Consider the following 16895-nt stretch of genomic DNA (forward strand, 5'->3'; position numbering starts at 1 on the left):
CTGCCACTGAGACTGGTGCCTGGTCCTTCATGAATCTCACAGGTTACCAGGCCCTCTGCCCGGTCAACACCACTACCCCCAACTCCCTCTCAGCACTGCGCTTGTGGGCCCCCTGCCTGGAGGCTCTGCATCCCATCCTTGGGATCCCTAAACCCAGCATTTAGCAGTGGCCTCCTCCCGTGGCACCCCTTGGCACTTCCCTCCCAGGCTCACCAGCACTTGGCCATACCTTGCTCCCTCCACCCCCTCCCTTCCTTATCTCCTGCACTTCTCTTCACTGCACTTGCACGTTCGAATGTCACAAGGCCTAGTGGGACCAGGTTTTTATATTTTGTGTTCTTTTTCCATTGTATTTACTTCCCTTGTTACCTCACCCCTTGTGGCGCTTGGAAACACCATTATTTTGTATGAGCACCTAACAAATGCTCAATAAATAAATTGTGGGCTCTGCATATTTTTTTTTAAATTAAAGTGAATGATGGCGTGATATTGAATGAGAAAAGTGAGAAGTAGTTGGTCAACATTGTGATTGATTGAAAATGAGCATTTACCCCCCCAGAGCTGCTTTCCATGCAGATAACTACTGTGTGGCAGGAGGGAAGCCCTATTGTACTGCCATTTAATTGAAGGTTACCCAAGAGGTTGTATACTAATTGACCTTTTCACAATTGACCTCGGGAGAATTGACCCCGGGAGAATTGACCTAATTTAGAAGTTCAATTAGGACATATATGCGGAGGGAACCCCCGCAACCCCATACCCAATCCAAAAACCCCTGCAACCCCCACCCAATCCCCTTATATTATGTATAATCCAAAACAAACCCAATACATATATGAAATAACTAAAATAATATAAAGGTCAATTGTACAGAAGGTCAATTAGGACCACTATAATTAGGTCAATCGTGCAAAACTTCAATTGTAAAAGGTCAATTTGGGTAATACCACCATAAAGAGGCCTGGTGTTCCCCCAATTACTAAAGAGACTTGTGTTGCTTTGACTTCACATTCTCTGACATCACTTGCTATGGCGTTGAACATTTTGTATGCTAATGACCCCCACCTTATTCTTTTCAGACTTGTGCCATAGGCTATTGGGCAATCACAAATATAGGAGAGAGGTGTTCTGAAATGAGGCGGTAGCAGAAGATATGTGAATAGCAGGGAATACCGCACATGGCACAGCTCACTTACCCCTTTTTGTGCTCAGTTTCCCATTTGGGGTCAATGGAAGTGTGCAGATGCTGCACCATTGGGGGTGGGATGGGTCTTTAAGTACAAGTGGGTCTTTTAACATGGAAATGGAATCTCTCTGTGCAAATGTAACGGCTTGTGATAATGTTTTGCAAGTTTGGGTCTATAAAGCATCAATTTATAGTGAGATTTGTTTATTGGGCATTGTGATATTCTTTATGACCCACGCTCACTCACTGCTCCTAATCTCTTTTGATTCCGGCAGGGACTTTGATTTCTCCTGGGGTTGGTGCCTGTCCCTGAACATCAGTACCACGTTTTTATAAGCAGCCCCTTCCTGGTACTGCTTCTGAACCACCTCTGCCACTATCTCCCGGATTCAGTTGGGCTGTAAAATGACATGCAGGTGAGAAGCGGCTGCGCATTTCAGTACAATATGCAGGTAAGTGCAGGATGCATTAACCTGAATGCGATGTAGGTGAAGTTGGGGTGCATCCCTATGATCACAATGACACTTACCATAGCAGGTTCCTCAACCTTTTTATGTAAAGGAATCTGCTGATCAATAGAAATGATCCTGACCTGTTCATTGGAACAAGGCCATTCACTGATCCCTCTATCTGGTAAAGTCAATTGGTAAACGCATCAGTGGTTGGCTTTATTATTTGATGGCGCAAGTCCTCCTGTCATATTGGAGTACCTGAAATATTTTATTTTGATAGCCTGAGCCTTCTTTGAGTTACAGAATTTTGCAATCTTCCTTCATTCACAGTTGACTCAAATAATGAATAAAACATACTTTTTACAGTAGATGAATACAAAAACACGAAAAGGTAGAAACCGCAAAATTTGTAATCCCAGGCACACTCCATCTTTTGTGGGAACCAAAATATATTAATAGGCATAGAAACACGGGTCGAGGGACATTTTTTCTATGAGGGATACCTCTTCTTCCTTAACGATTGGTCAAGTGCCCATGGTTGAGAAGGGCCAGTGTATGTCTGTCTTCGGATGAAAACCAAATTTGAAGTCACAACAACTAAAGAGGGACACTTTTTCTTTTTGAGGGATACTTCCTCTTCATAACAATTGGTCAAGTGCCCAAATGTGAAAAGGACAACTGTGTGTTTGTCTTTGGATTAAAATTTAATTTGAAGCAAATAATAAGAAAAATAACTCTTTTCTTTTGTAAAAAGAAAAGTGCGTATATGTAACTAGAGCTACTGAGTATCATTACTGGATATAACTAGTGTCTGGAGCAAATTATCAGATTCTTTGTCTAGGTTGTATTACAAAATATATGTGGGATCTGGTTTATAATATTACGTTTCTGTTGCATAGCGCTGGCCTACCTAGTATTTTACTTTCAAAGTGCTGTAACGGCTTGTCCCTCCTACCTCAAAGTTGGTGTTTTTTTTTCTTTTTCATATACTATTTTATTTACAGAAACATAATGACCAACCTGAATATAGATTTCATATAAATCTCATAAACCTATGGATAAATGTCTTGTCATTACTTACAGTACTTAACCCAAAAATATTTTATTTCAAGGATGGGGCATAAAACATAAACACAAAGAGCAGATGTAAAAGGGGTACAGATAAGGTAGAGTAAACATGGGGACTAATTACCTCATGACACTGTAACCAGTCGTAAATGGTATTATATATCTTGTCAGCCAGGCAAATCGTACCTAGCAAAGCTTTTGGTGTAGTAGCTGAAATATTATACATACAGTTCATTGTAGGCTGACCAGACATCTCAATACATTGGGTATGTTTATACGTTGTCTTCTCATGTCCAGACAGGATAGTTGTATCATGAATCGAGTACTGTATGGTGGGCTTCTTCCTGCTATGCCAAAGCAGCAGGATCTGTTTTTTGGCTACCACGAAAGCTCAGACTAACCATTGTTGTTGATGAAAATGTAGGCCTACAAATGCGGGGAACATACGCAATGCCTACAATTAATAATTTGAGGAGACTATTGCTTAGCACGAGCACTATTCCTTCCTACACATGACACCAATTGTTCACTGTAAAAACACCCTACAACACATCGAAATGTGACGTCTCTTCTGCCACACAACCAAAGCGTCCCGGAATTGTATAACCTTAGTTGGTGCATTTAAGTAGGTGATGTAAGGGTGCAGAAGGAGGAGACTGACACACAGGTGGCATGGTTGTTGGCATAAACTTGTATTGTCCTATAAAATAAAGAGAACGCCTATCTCTAAGAGGGGTTTCCCTACCTTAACTAAAATACTAAGTATTCAGTCAAGATGTCAATGTAAATCAAGAGTCCACTGTCTTGTGTCAAAACCCTGCTTCTGGCTCTTACAATTGTAACTAAACAGAAAAAATAGTGGATTCTTCTTGGTCCGGAAGAATGACTCCTTTCTTCTGGACAGCAGACCACAGTTCTAATTGTAGGTGGGACCTTTTCTTGAGGGAATGGATCCTTTCCCCAGGGCCCAGTCACTTTTCAAGTTACAAAACAAAGTTCCAGATTGTAGAGGAGTAAAGTTATCAGTTCAAACTCAAAAGATAAAGTTCCAATTCTTAGGTGGGATTTGTACCTGAGTGAATGACTCCCTTACCCAGATCTCAGCCACTTTTCAAGGCACAAAAACAATGTTCCAGATTAAAGTTCCAACTTGAACATCAACATTTCTTATTGCCCATAGATGTTTCTTCACTATTGGATTTCTGGAGAATGCCTCCTTCTTCAGGTATCTTGCTCTCAGTACTTTCACAATGCCAGGGGAATGACTCCCTTCCCCATGTCTTTTCTCAAACTTGATTCGCAATTCACAGTGCTAGGGGGAATGGCTCCCTTCCCCTGGCCCTTTCTCATGATTACAATTTGCAATGCCAAGGCGAATGACTCCCTTCCCCATGCCTTTTTTCTCAGGCTTGTTTTGCAGTTCATAGTGCCAGAGGGAAGGACTCCCTTCTCCCGGCCCTTGCTCAGGCTTGGTTTGTAGTTCACAATGCCAGGCAGCGGCATAGACAGGGTAGTGCCTGAGCGGGCCAGGCCCACCCAAAATATGTAAATGCCCACTCGGCAGTGCTGTGTGGGCATTTACAGATGTTAATGTCACTGCGGTGGGCCCAACTAAATTAGCTTCAGGCCCCACTTGTTAGACAATCCTCACTACACCTCCGATGCCAGGGGGAATGACTTCCTTCCCCTGGCCTTTTCTCAGGCTTCACAGTATACTTTGCAATTCATAGGACCAGAGGGAATCTCTCCCTTCCTCTGGCCTTCCTTTTTTCTCTCTGAATCTTGGGTATTTTTCCTCTCCCAAACATTGCCAACTTGGTGTACTCACCTGCCAAGTCTGGTTAGCCCTGAATGAATATTTCTCTTCACGCTATGAGGGATTTTCCTTAAATGACATAGTTCACATAACCCAAGGGAATCTCCGGTTTATTCTGGCTTCCCTTTTCCCCCTCACGATCTTGGAGTATTTTCCCTTCTCCAAGTTCCATCAACTTGGTTTACTCTCCTGCCAAGTATGCTTAGTTTCTGTCAGTAGCTTTTTGCTGGGATGATCTCTCATCCTGTATCTTTCGTTCTCCAAGATTTGGTTTGCCCCACTGGGATGAGAAAGATCTCTCCACTAATCCTCCCTCGGTTGACCACAGCCCTTAGTGTTCCCCAGCACCTTCCCGATCACACTCTGTGTACGTTTTTGCTTTGCCCCCAGGGTTTTCGGTCTTCTTTGGTGTCTATGGTTCACCTCGGCTTCCCTTTGGCTCTCGCAGTCGGTTCTTGTGCTGCGGCTTTGTCACGCTGGTCTATGCCCGGACGTCTGGTCTCCTGGAGACCACTCAGTTCCCTGCTCCTCTGGAACCGGGCATCAGGTTCTCCAGTCTTCAGGTAAGTCCTTCTATCTTCCTTCTTTGGGCGCTGAGTGCCAGCCGCACGCGTCCTGGCCTGCAGCATCTCCCATCAACGCTGCTCCTCACCCCTGCTCGAAGCTCCTCCAGGGCTGGACTAACTCTGGAGATTGTCAGTTCTTGCTTTTCAAGTTGGATTTTTCTGAGCGACTAAAACGCTCTCTGTAGGTGCTTCCCACTTTGATCTTCAGGGCTACGCACCTCTCCCTCATCTCAGTATTACTATTGTATTTCTCCACTGGGTCACACAGATTCTTCTTCGTCCCAGTCCTTGAGTCTATGTCAAACGGGTAGTCCCTACTCTTACTCATCTCAGTACATCTCAAGAAGCCGTTTGGATTTCGTATCTTACACGGATACTTGGAAGTGTGGGGGCTGAAGTGACCTAGGTGTGATGGAGTATGGGAAAACTGTGTTCTCTCTGGATAGTCATCCCTAGTCCTATACGGTCCTATATGGGGGACCTCTTCCCATGAGATCCTCCCGCTGAGAACCTCCCCCAGGGGGACATTATTGGATAGCGGCCTCACCTCCATGGCCTCATGGAAGGGGGCTCCCCCTTGGGGAGAAGTGACGACATACAAGGATTCGTCACATACCCTTCCACTAATGCTGCTGGCTTCCCTATCTTCTAAAGGAAAGCGGAACGGAGTCCACATTTCCTTGCTCTTTCCTCTTTCTGTGTTCAACAATAAAACAGAAGGATTGAAGAACAAGGAACTAGCGCATTTTTTGCAGGTTGCTGTCCTTTCTGATAATGAGCCATGTAAGGGGTAAGAGGTCCTTGATAAGTTTAAATCTTCTAACTGTGAGGTAATATTTAAGGTATCCTATGGCCCACTTTATCGCCCAAGCTTCTAATTCAATGGTGGCATAATTCCTCTCTCTTGGGAATAGTTTTCGGCTGATGTAAAGCACTGGATGTTCCACCCCATCATATCCTTGCGATAAAAGTGCCCCTATCCCTACCTTGGAAGCATTGGTCTGGAGCAAGAATTCCTTGTAAAAGTTAGGGACTTTTAAGACGGGCTGGCTACATAGAACAGTTTCAGGGTATCAAAATAGGCCTGGTCTTCTTTTCGCCATTGTAATTTCTGAGGTTCAGCATTCTTTAACTTGTCAGTTAAACAGGAGGTGATGTCTGAGTAATTGGGGATGAACCTCCTGTAGTAACCGGTAAGTCCTAAGAAAGCCCTCAGATCCTTTTCAGTTTTGGGAATTGGTGTTTCTTGAACAGTCCAGACTTTTTCTACCTGTGGCTGAATTAGTTAATTTCCCCACAAAGAAACCCAAGTACTTCATTGCTGTTTGCACGAAGTGGCATTTCTTGGGGATGGTGGTTAACCAGCTCATCTTGGGGTTCTGGTAACTTCATACATATGGTACATATGTTTGTCCCAGTTTTTGCTACGGGTGACAGTGTCATCCAAATAACCACAAAAATGGGAGTAGGGTCACAAACGTTTGTCAATTAACCTCTGGAAAGTGGAGGGAATGCAACAGAGCCCAAACGGAAGGACTTTAAAGTGAAATAGTCCACTAGGGGTGGAGAATGCTGTTTTTTCCTTATCTTCTGCGTTTAATGGCACTTGCAAGTAGCCCTTGGTAAAAATCAATCATGGAGAGGTAGATGACTGTGCCCAAACGATCAATAAAATGGTCCATCTGTGGCATTGGTTAATTCTCGAACTGGGACAAAGCATTTGCTTTCTAAAGTCTATGCAAAACCTCCTTGATTGATCAGGTTTTGCCACTAAGACTATTGGCGAGCACCACAGACTTTGGGATAGTTTGATAATGTCCACTTCTAGCATTTTCTCCACCTCTTGGAGGACTATTTCTTTTCGGAACCCAGGGATCTGCTAGGGCTTGAGATTAATGACTTTCCCAGGAGGAGTGTGTATATGATGGTAAATCCCCCTCACCCTCCCAGGTTCACAGCTAAGGACATCAGTGAACTGATCCAAAAGATCCTGGATGTTTTGTTGTTGGGATGGTAGAAGGTCTGCTGGTACTAAATTGGATCCATCTTTCTCTGCAGACAAAAGACTGGAAATTACCACAGAGGAGGATTCCACTGGGTTCTCATTCCATTCCTTTAAGAGGTTCACATGGTATATGTGTAGTTTTCACCCTTCTATCAGGTTGGGAGATAAAATAGTTACAAGGACCAGTCTGTTCCAACACCTCGTAAGGATCATAGCAGTGAGACAACATTTTATGTTCAGAGGTAGGTATAAGGACCTTCTGTCCAACAGAAAACGATTGAGTGACAATTCCTTTGTCGTATTGGGCCTTCTGGTGCACTTGGGCTTTGATTAAGTGAGTATGGACTATGTCCCTGACCATGGTCAAGTGGTTTTTAATCTGCAGTGTGGGTTGGGACATTGGTAAGATAGCTTCCTCCCTTTCCTCACAGGTCTGCCTTAACATGTCTAGGGCATCTCTTGGATCACACCCAGTGGAAACCAGAGGGAAGCTTGGGTAGCCTTCCCGGTGGCAAACAAGGCTCACAGGACCATCATATCCCAATTCTTTTCATCGCTTCTGCTAGCTTCCTAAGCACGCTTTTTAGTGTTTTATTAAAGTGCTCGACCAGGCCGTCTGTGGATGGTAAATGGAGGTTATCAACGTTTTAATTTGAAGAATTTGTTTGACCTCTGCCATGATTTTACTCATAAAGGTTATTCCCTGATCTGTCAGTATCTCTTTTGGGAAACCTACCTGTGACAAACAGGGAATAAGATGTTTTAAAATTTGTTGCGAGGTGTTACTTTGCATCGGGAAAGCCTCAGTGTAACATGTAGTGTAGTCTAGTATAACTAGAATATATTTATTCCTGAGTCTCAATGGTGGTAATTGTCCAACAATATCCATCCCTATTTGGGAGAAGGGGGACGTCTATGATTGGTAAATGTTGTAAAGGAGCCGGAGGAGGGTTATGTGGAGCTGTCTTTTGACACATAACGGTGGACTCTTGATTTATGTTGACATCCTGACTGAATCCTTAGTATTTTAGTTGAGGTAGGAAAACCCCTCTTTGAGATAGGGAGAGATAGGTTTTCTCTTTATTTTCTAAGACATTAAAAGTGTATGCCAACAACCATGCCACCTGTGTGTCAGTCTCCTCCTTCTGCACCCTTATAGATGGTGTCAGTGTGGGAATCGAACCCACGCCTAGGAGTACTTGGCTCAGATATTTCACTTTCACATAGTAAAGTATTTCTGTCAAGAGCTCCTCTTGCCCCGATGCTTGTTTACATTATAAAGAATAAGGGAACACCTGTTGAAACCCTGTTGAGGGTTTGAAAGAAATACTTTATTATGTGGAAGTGAAATCTCTGAGCTAAGCATTTAATGTATTGATTGGAGGGTTATGATAACAGTGAGTTGGTCAATACCGTAAGGTTTTTGAAGATCAAAGAAAACAGTTCTTAGTTACCTGCAGAAGGATAATCTATCCAAAACGTGTCATGTTCATAGGAGGAAGGACACATTTCAAACAATATTTGATCTTTTTCCACAAAAGAGAACTGTTGATAGACAAAATCTTAATTTTTAATTGTAAAAACATAATAATATGTGAAGATGTCAGGAAAACTATGATTTTGTCTTCTAATTTAATTATTTTGGTATGTTAAATTCTTTACATTGAATTGTTCAAATACAATCTATCAAATTGATATGCTCTCCGTATTTATTTTGTACACATTTGACCAAAATGTTATATATTGATTAGTTTTACCTCATTTACCTATAAATGGAAGGTTTGTCTGATAATAGTGACTTGGGGTTCTCATTCAGTCCGAATGGATATTTTTTGTTTGTTAGACATAGATCCTGTAGCCGAGGATTTACCCAAAGCACCAAAAACATATGTAATAACAGAAATGTATGGAACAGCCTGTGTACCCTTACATTATATTTTTTCAGATATTAATGGCTGAGGCAAGCCATACAGTATTTTCAAACAGTTAATTGGCAAGTAAGGCTAATTGCATTTTCCTTGATTAGCAATCTAACCTATTTGATTAACACTTTTGTTATTATTGTCAGTGTCACAGACCATTATTTGTATTGCAAGAGAGCAGAAGTATGAGTTTGACACAATGGTGGCATGCTGGTTGGCAAATACTTTTTTTTTTACGTGTTTATTTTAAACCAGCGCACAGATGACAATAACCTCCAATTCAATTTAAGAGCATTCTCTAGGGCCACCCCCTTCTCCTCTCGAATCAGTGATCGTCCAGGTCTGGCTGGGAATGAGTGGGCATCAGCCGCTTGCAGTCTGGCTGAAGGGCCCTTGTGACCAGTCGCTGGGAAGTTCTGCTCATAGTGAAGAAGTGGAGCCCAAGTGATCAGGAAGCGGTGAAGGAGGCCAGCTTTGGCTGCGGTGACTTTTTCCGCAATCGGAATGTCTCAGAGTTTTAGCCACCAAAGAGCCATTAAGGGGCCCTCGGTGGTCTTCCAAGTTTGTGCTATCGTGATTTTTGTGGCCAGCAAGAGTTGTGTTAGGAGGGCGGCCATTCTGCCAGATCTTGTGTAGGTGCCCGGAATTGGGGCTCCTAGGAGGATGGATTCAGGCTCCAAGGGGAGTGCCACCTGAGTGATGTTTTTTATTGTAGCAATACATTGGGACCAGAACTCCCTCACCACTGGGCATGTCCACCACATGTTCATATAGGACCCTGGGAGACCACATCAGCACCAACATCGGGGGTCCAAGGCCCGGTTAAAGTGATGCAGGCGGAGTAGGGGGTAATACCATCGTAGGAGCAATTTGTGGGTGCACTCTCGGTTTGTAATGCAAAAGGAGGAAGAATGCATTCTCGCCCAGACGTCCACTCATGTCTGGTCCTCTGTGGGATGCCCCAGGTCCGCCTCCCAGAGTGACATATAGGGAGCCCTTGCGGTGAGGATGTCTTCTTGCAGTAACTTATAGAGGGTGGAGATTTTCCCTCGTGGTGGTAGGTCTCTTATAGTGAGTTCAAGGGGGGGTAAGGGCGCAAAGCGCTGATGTTCGGGTCAGCGGTTGGGAGCACCAGTGTCGGAGTTGTGAATAGGCAAACCTGTCTGTTTCCGCTAGCTGAAATGCTGCCTTACACTGCTCAAAGGAGCGTGGCTGGCCCTCCTCGAAGAGTTGTCCCAGGGATTCAAGGCCTCCCGTGACCCAGTTCCTGATATTCGATGGATGGGATCCCGGTGAGAAGGCCGGGTTATGAAAGATCGGGGAGGAGGGGCCCAGACCCCTCGGGATGCCCTTATGTTTCAACGCCCAGTCCCATGTTTTCAGGGTGTGTTTTTGGTGGAAGACAGAATTCCTGACCAGGGGAGGAAGCTCTCCTGGCTGGGGAGGGGGGATATATGGGAGGAAACGCAGTGGTAGGGGCAGGCGAGACTGCTCCACCTCCACCCATTTTAGGCACCCAGAAGCAGCGACCCAAGCCTGAATGTGCCCCTGGTGTGCTGCCACCTGAATGTCAGGGACCCCCAATCCTCCCAATCTAGAGCTGCCCATCATGGTCCCCTGGGGGATTCTCAACTTCTTACCCCTCCAAATGAACCGGAGCATTTTCCTCTGCAAGCGCCGCAAGGGGGGAGAGGGTTAGTAGTGGGCAAGGAGGAGCAGGCGTAAAGGAACTGTGGAAGGAGGTACATTTTGCAAGCAGTGATGCGGGCGATAAGTGAAATCTCCTGCGCGAGCCACTGGTCCAGATCCCTCTCCAGCTCTTTGAAGAGAGGAGGGAAATTTGCCTGGTAGACGTCTCCAGGGCGGGCCGGCGGTGGGAATCTGGACCCTCAGGTAGGGAATAGCTCCATTGGACCGGGCATAATGTTTCTTGGAATCCCCTTTCCCCCAGCGCCAGCCCAACCCCTAGGGCAACTGATTTCCCGAAGTTAATGGTGAAGCCCACCACACTCCCCAATCTACAAATATCTGCAAGGGCTGGCTTCAGTGAAGCAGAGATATCAGTAATGATTAATAGCACACCATCGGCATAGAGTGCAATCTTGTGTTGAGAGGAGCCCACCTGAAGGCCTTTAATCTTTGGGTTTAGACAAATTTGTTGGGCAAGGGGTTCCATGGCCAGGGCGAAAAGCAGAGGAGATAGGGGGCATCCCTGTCTAGTTACACAAGTTAGAGGAATCGGGTCAGATAAAAGGCCATTGACTCTGAGCAGAGTCTTTGGGGACTGGTAGTTCGCTAGCACAAGCTTTTGGAAGGTAGGGCCAAAGTGGAAGGTTTCGAGCTGAGGGATATATTGACCCAACTCAGCTGTGCTTCCCCACATCACAAAGCTGCATTTCAGCAGAAGCAGCAAAATAGCTGCGCTGGCTTCTATGAGCTCCATGGCCTCAAAACTGCGTTTTGCAGCAACAAAAAGATGGCTGCACCATCTTGCCAAGCACACATTGGGCAGGATGGAACAAGGGGACACACTTAGGGAGTGTGCAAATATGTTCTGACATATACAAATGGAATAAAGTGAAAAACCAGCCCAAAATCCCCATTAAAAAGGAAACATTTTCACCTTTAAAATAATGCTGCTGATGCTCTTTTCATCTGCTCTTCCTTAAACTACTGTTATTAATAAGGCCCTGCCATGCCCAGTATATCCCATTGTGCTTCAGCAAAACCAAGCATGATTTCTAATTGACAGGCCCTGTCAAACCAACTCTGTGAAAAATCAACCAAGGAACTTCACTTTTACCTGCATTGGGAAACATGTTCATTTTCTTCACAAAGTATCAAAGATCAGTAGTTCAAATGAACTCCAACTATCTGGGCTATGTCAATTTCAATGTATCTGTGCTTCAAACAAAACTCTGGCATACAAGAAAATAACTATGTCTGCAAAACTTCCTGCACTTCCTGATTTCCACTTCCAGCTTGCCTGGCCACGAACCCCTCTGATTGGCCCTTACTGAATTCAAATATCCAATCCGGAGCCGGGAGGCGTGAGCCGGTATTCGGAACGACTTCCTGTCTTAGCTTGTTCCATTCACATCGACCCTCACACGGAGCAGGAGCTCCCTTCCTCACTGCTGGAGCAGTGTGCCGCCTTGTGAAGGTGAAGCAGGAGCTTCCCTTCAGCAAGGTAAGCCCCAAGCTTATTTCCGCCCGAGAGCGCCGACCACATCTTCAGCTACGCTATTATTCCACACAAGCGTGGCTGAGCACACCGACGCCGTGCTTACCCCCATCCAGCTGTGTAAAGCAGCTGAAATTGGCAATCTAGCTAATTCTTTCTCGTGCACCCAGACGAATGCACACAAGGTCGACCACTCCAAGATGGCCACCTAGCCCCCTGGTCCTCACTTCCTGATTTCCACTTCCAGCTTGCCTGGCCACGAACCCCTCTGATTGGCCCTTACTGAATTCAAATATCCAATCCGGAGCCTGGAGACGTGAGCCGGCATCCGGAACGAAGGCAGGAGGAACAAAGGCTACTTCCTGTCCTTGCCTGATCTTGCCTCTTGCCAGAACCCCTGCATCGCCGGACTTGAACTCAAGTTAGAAACCTAAGGTACTGTCTGAGTACACACCGTATTACTACTTCATAACAAAGCCACTCTCAGCAACCATATTACCCGGCTGCTATTCAAGCATATGGACTATCAATAATATATACCGCCACATGTCACTATGCCTCTGACTACTAGATTGTATGCTGCTGATTATTTACGCAATGAGTAACCTGCACAAATATCTGTTCTACGCTTAATTTCTCCCACCTGCTCCATGCCTCACCTACTAACACACTGCCCTTCAGTAGTATCTCAGGTGCCTATGGCCGCATTTGTTTGGATGTACTCCGTAAAATGTACATGCCTAACTCCTGTTTGACTGCTGAATATTGTACTATGGTTTCTCCTAAGAGAGAAGAGGGCCTAAACTGCTTATGTGAGCCTGCTAATTGAAATTGCTGCCCATACTGTGACATCTGAAATTACTTATAGCCAGATAGTTTTGTTACATTCTGTCAGATATTACTGCATTCAGCCCACTAATAGCATAATTTTAGCCTATCTGCACCCTTACTTTTGCACCTAGCCCATTGCACCTAGCCCATTAACCCGACACAACCTATCTATGTCTTGCTATCTGAAATTGCGCCGAGCCTGACAGTCGCATCTAGCCTGCCTGTACTTAGCCACTTTTTAATTGCATTCTGACAACTGAAATTGCACCTAGCCTGATAGTCGCATCTAGCCTGCCTGTACATAGCCATTTTCTAATTGTATTCTAACTACTGAAATTGCACCTAGCCTGATAGTCACATTTAGCCTGCCTGTACGTAGCCATTTTAAATTGCATCCTGACAACTGAAATTGCACCTAGCCTGATAGTCACATCTAGCCTGCCTGTACCTAGCCATTTTCTAATTGTATTCTAACTGCTGAAATTGCACCTAGCCTGATAGTCACATTTAGCCTGCCCGTACTTAGCCATTTTAAATTGCATTCTGACAACTGAAATTGCACCTAGCATGATAGTCGCATCTAGCCTGCCTGTACCTAGCCATTTTCTAATTGTATTCCAACTACTGAAATTGCACCTAGCCTGATAGTCACATTTAGCCTGCCTGTACTTAGCCATTTCAAATTGCATTCTGACAACTGAAATTGCACCTAGCTTGCCTCTACTCAGCAACTTAGCATGTACACCCTGGGTCTCGCCTACAGGTCACCCTGACTACCGCTGTATATTACCTTCTCCATCATACTAGGAGTACAATCACTTAGCTTGACCACCAAAGCTAACACTTTGAGTCTCTGCGCCACGTCCTATCCCACCCATCTTACCTACCCCATCATGCTCGACACACAACAACCCAATACAGGACTTAAAATGAACCAATATCAAGATAGTACCACTTTACAAAGGCCATGTAATACTGTAGACAGAAACCTAAGATTACGCGCTCGCCTGTCCAAACTGCATGAGCCACCAGCTAAGAAAGTTGAACTACTAAATCTCCCAAAAGAAAAACAGTTACCCTTGAAGGTTACTGCAGAATCCACCAGGAAACAGTCCAATCCCAATAGACCTATACTAAACGGCACCAAACAGACAGCCAAAGATAGTCATAACACTACCTGCCCTAACGTAGAAAGCCACAAACCTTATCTCAAAGGAGCGCTTATAAACGCCAGGTCTCTAGTCGCACACACAACAGAGATATCAGACATCATTCTTACAGACAACCTAGACTTCCTGGCCATCTCAGAATCCTGGCTACATGATGCGGCAGGCCGTGCCTTATCATTAGCAGTCCCGGACAACTATACAATTCTACGAGCAGACAGACATACTTCCCGAGGTGGAGGCCTAGCAATCATAGCTAAAATCAGCATAGACATGAGAATTATCACAACCACCACTATGAAATCCTGTGAATGCCTCACGGTCAAAATAGCCATCGCTAACTCCCAAACTCTAAACATCATCCTTATCTACAGACCACCAGGTCCTATTGGAACCTTCGCTGAGGACATCTCGACATCCCTGTCCAATAACCTAAAAAATACATCCCAAACAATAGCGCTAGGAGACTTTAATCTATGCTATAATGACACTAAGGATATCCAATCTACAGCGATTTCCCTGACCCTGAAAGAGCTGGGATTCTCCCAGAAAGTTAAATTACCCACCCACAATAAAGGTCGTATCCTTGATTGGATAGCAGAACATAATTGCAAAGTAAATATCACGGATTCCGTGAGCGGAGCTATGTGGTCAAGGGCTGAGTTCATAGCTTCATTATACTGTTCAACTAACAGATCTTGACTGACCACCAACTGCTATTATTCACAGTGACGACCAACCCTGCTACTGCCCTGTCCTCACTTGCCCCACCCTTGCCCACGAGGAACAAAAAACTAATGACAGCGGAAAATCTGATGCCCGTCATAATACCTAAATTGAACTCACTACCAGACATTATGGACCCCAATCTGTTAGTTGAACAGTATAATGAAGCTATGAACTCAGCCCTTGACCACATAGCTCCGCTCAAACTAAGAAATAGAAAACCGAAAAAACACCTCAACTCATGGTTCACGCCTCATCTAAAAAATCTCAGGCTGACCAAAAGAAAACTTGAAACCATTTGGAGACTCTCCCCATCAGTCGAAAATAAACTCAACCTCTCCAAAGCCTCCTCCCAATAGAAGAAAGAAATACTATTAGCCAAACAGGAAACCTATAAAACTAGAATATCTAAATCAAAATCTAGTGTCAAAGAACTGTTCAGCATTCTGAAAGAATTGGAAACTCCCGTTGTACCTCAAGAAAACTGCACCAAGGACAAAAAATGGTGCTCCAGTATACAACTTGCCTTACCAAATAAAGTAGCTAATTTACAAACTAAAATTGCTCTCAAGTAGGCATCCCTAACGCCTCACATCCCTCAGAGCTTAGCGCCACCACCACAGCCTAATCAAGAAGCCCGATTCTGCTTTTCTAAGGTATCGACCATAGAGGTAGAAAAGGTCATTCTGGGACTTAAACCGTCCAACTGCAAAGGCGACCAATGCCCAGCACAACTTATCAAGGATGCTGCGAGAGAACTATCGCCATTTATAACCAAACTTATCAACTCCTCCTTTACCACAGGTACCGTACCGAATAACCTAAAAGAGTCTTGGGTACTGCCACTATTAAAGAAACAAACCCTTGACCCTGCCATTCCCACGAACTTCAGGCCCATCAGGACTGTGCCCTTTCTTCTAAAAATTCTAGACAAAGTGGCTTACATGCAAATACAAAATTTCCTAGACTCCAACCACCTACTCGGAACCCGTCAATCAGGATTCCGCCCGCAACATGGGACTGAGACAGCTTTAATAGATCTTAAGGCCCAAATAGACGAATGCAGAGATAATGGCCAAGCAGCCCTACTCCTCCTTCTGGACCTATCAGCAGCATTCGACTTAGTTGACCACACAGTCCTATGTAGTCACCTCGACTCTGCAGCCCACGTCTCAAAAGAGGCTATAACATGGATCAAGTCATTTCTAAGTAACCGGACTATGAGAGTCTTCACTCCATCAGCCTCAGCAGATCCAATCCCCATAACATGCGGTGTACCACAAGGATCTTGTGTGTCACCCACCCTCTACAATGTTTTCACAAAGCCCCTCTATGATGAAATGGATCATCTGGGTATCGCCTACACCACTACGCAGACGATACCCAGATCCTCCTCCCGCTCTCAGGAGTTTACGCCAAGGATCTGGCCCTAGTGAACAGAATCTATGGCATTGTTCAGGCATCGGTGGCCACACACTGCCTATGCCTGAACAATGATAAAACCGAGCTTATCATCCTAGGCACCCCAACCTATATATCCAAACTCAGCCCTGATTATGCCAACTTCATTATTGATGGGAACAACATAAAAGTAGCTAACGAAGTGAAAACCCTAGGATTCTACCTAGACGCCACCATGAACTTTACCAAACAAGTTAACTCTCTAGCCTCTGCTACAGCATACACATGCAAACTTATCAGAGCGAGTAAACAATTCCTCTCTACAGACAGCTGCATTACACTTGCCAGAGCCCTGATACTATCCAAATTGGATTATTGTAACAGACTCTACATTGGGGCAAATAAACAGACCATCCACAAAATTCAAGTCCTCCAGAACAATGCCTTGAGAGCAGCACTCAAGATTAACAGAAATGAGCATATATCCTCTATAAGAAGAGAATACAAATGGCTCTCCACCGTTGATAAAATTCAACTCAAGATCGCCTCCCTCACCCACAAATGCCTCAATA

At 44.7% G+C, this 16895-nt stretch overlaps 1 protein-coding gene across 9 annotated transcripts in view; it reads left to right on the forward strand.

Annotated features, from left to right (window-relative positions):
• TKFC (triokinase and FMN cyclase) overlaps positions 1-16895 on the forward strand; it is a 1395923-nt gene that overhangs the window by 185724 nt on the left and 1193304 nt on the right. For 5 of the 9 annotated variants that reach the window (XM_069623835.1, XM_069623836.1, XM_069623839.1 and 2 more), the window contains one exon: positions 1462-1638. In XM_069623835.1, coding sequence (XP_069479936.1) covers positions 1597-1638 — 42 coding nt within the window. In that variant the 5' untranslated portion in view covers positions 1462-1596. The remainder of the gene's footprint in view (positions 1-1461; positions 1639-16895) is intronic. The other 4 variants (XM_069623840.1, XM_069623842.1, XM_069623843.1 and 1 more) reach the window with 1 other exon arrangement.

Source organism: Ambystoma mexicanum, chromosome 11 (assembly GCF_040938575.1).
Source record: "Ambystoma mexicanum isolate Mex_15411 chromosome 11, UKY_AmexF1_1, whole genome shotgun sequence".
In the NCBI taxonomy this organism is placed as follows: Eukaryota; Metazoa; Chordata; class Amphibia; order Caudata; family Ambystomatidae; genus Ambystoma; species Ambystoma mexicanum.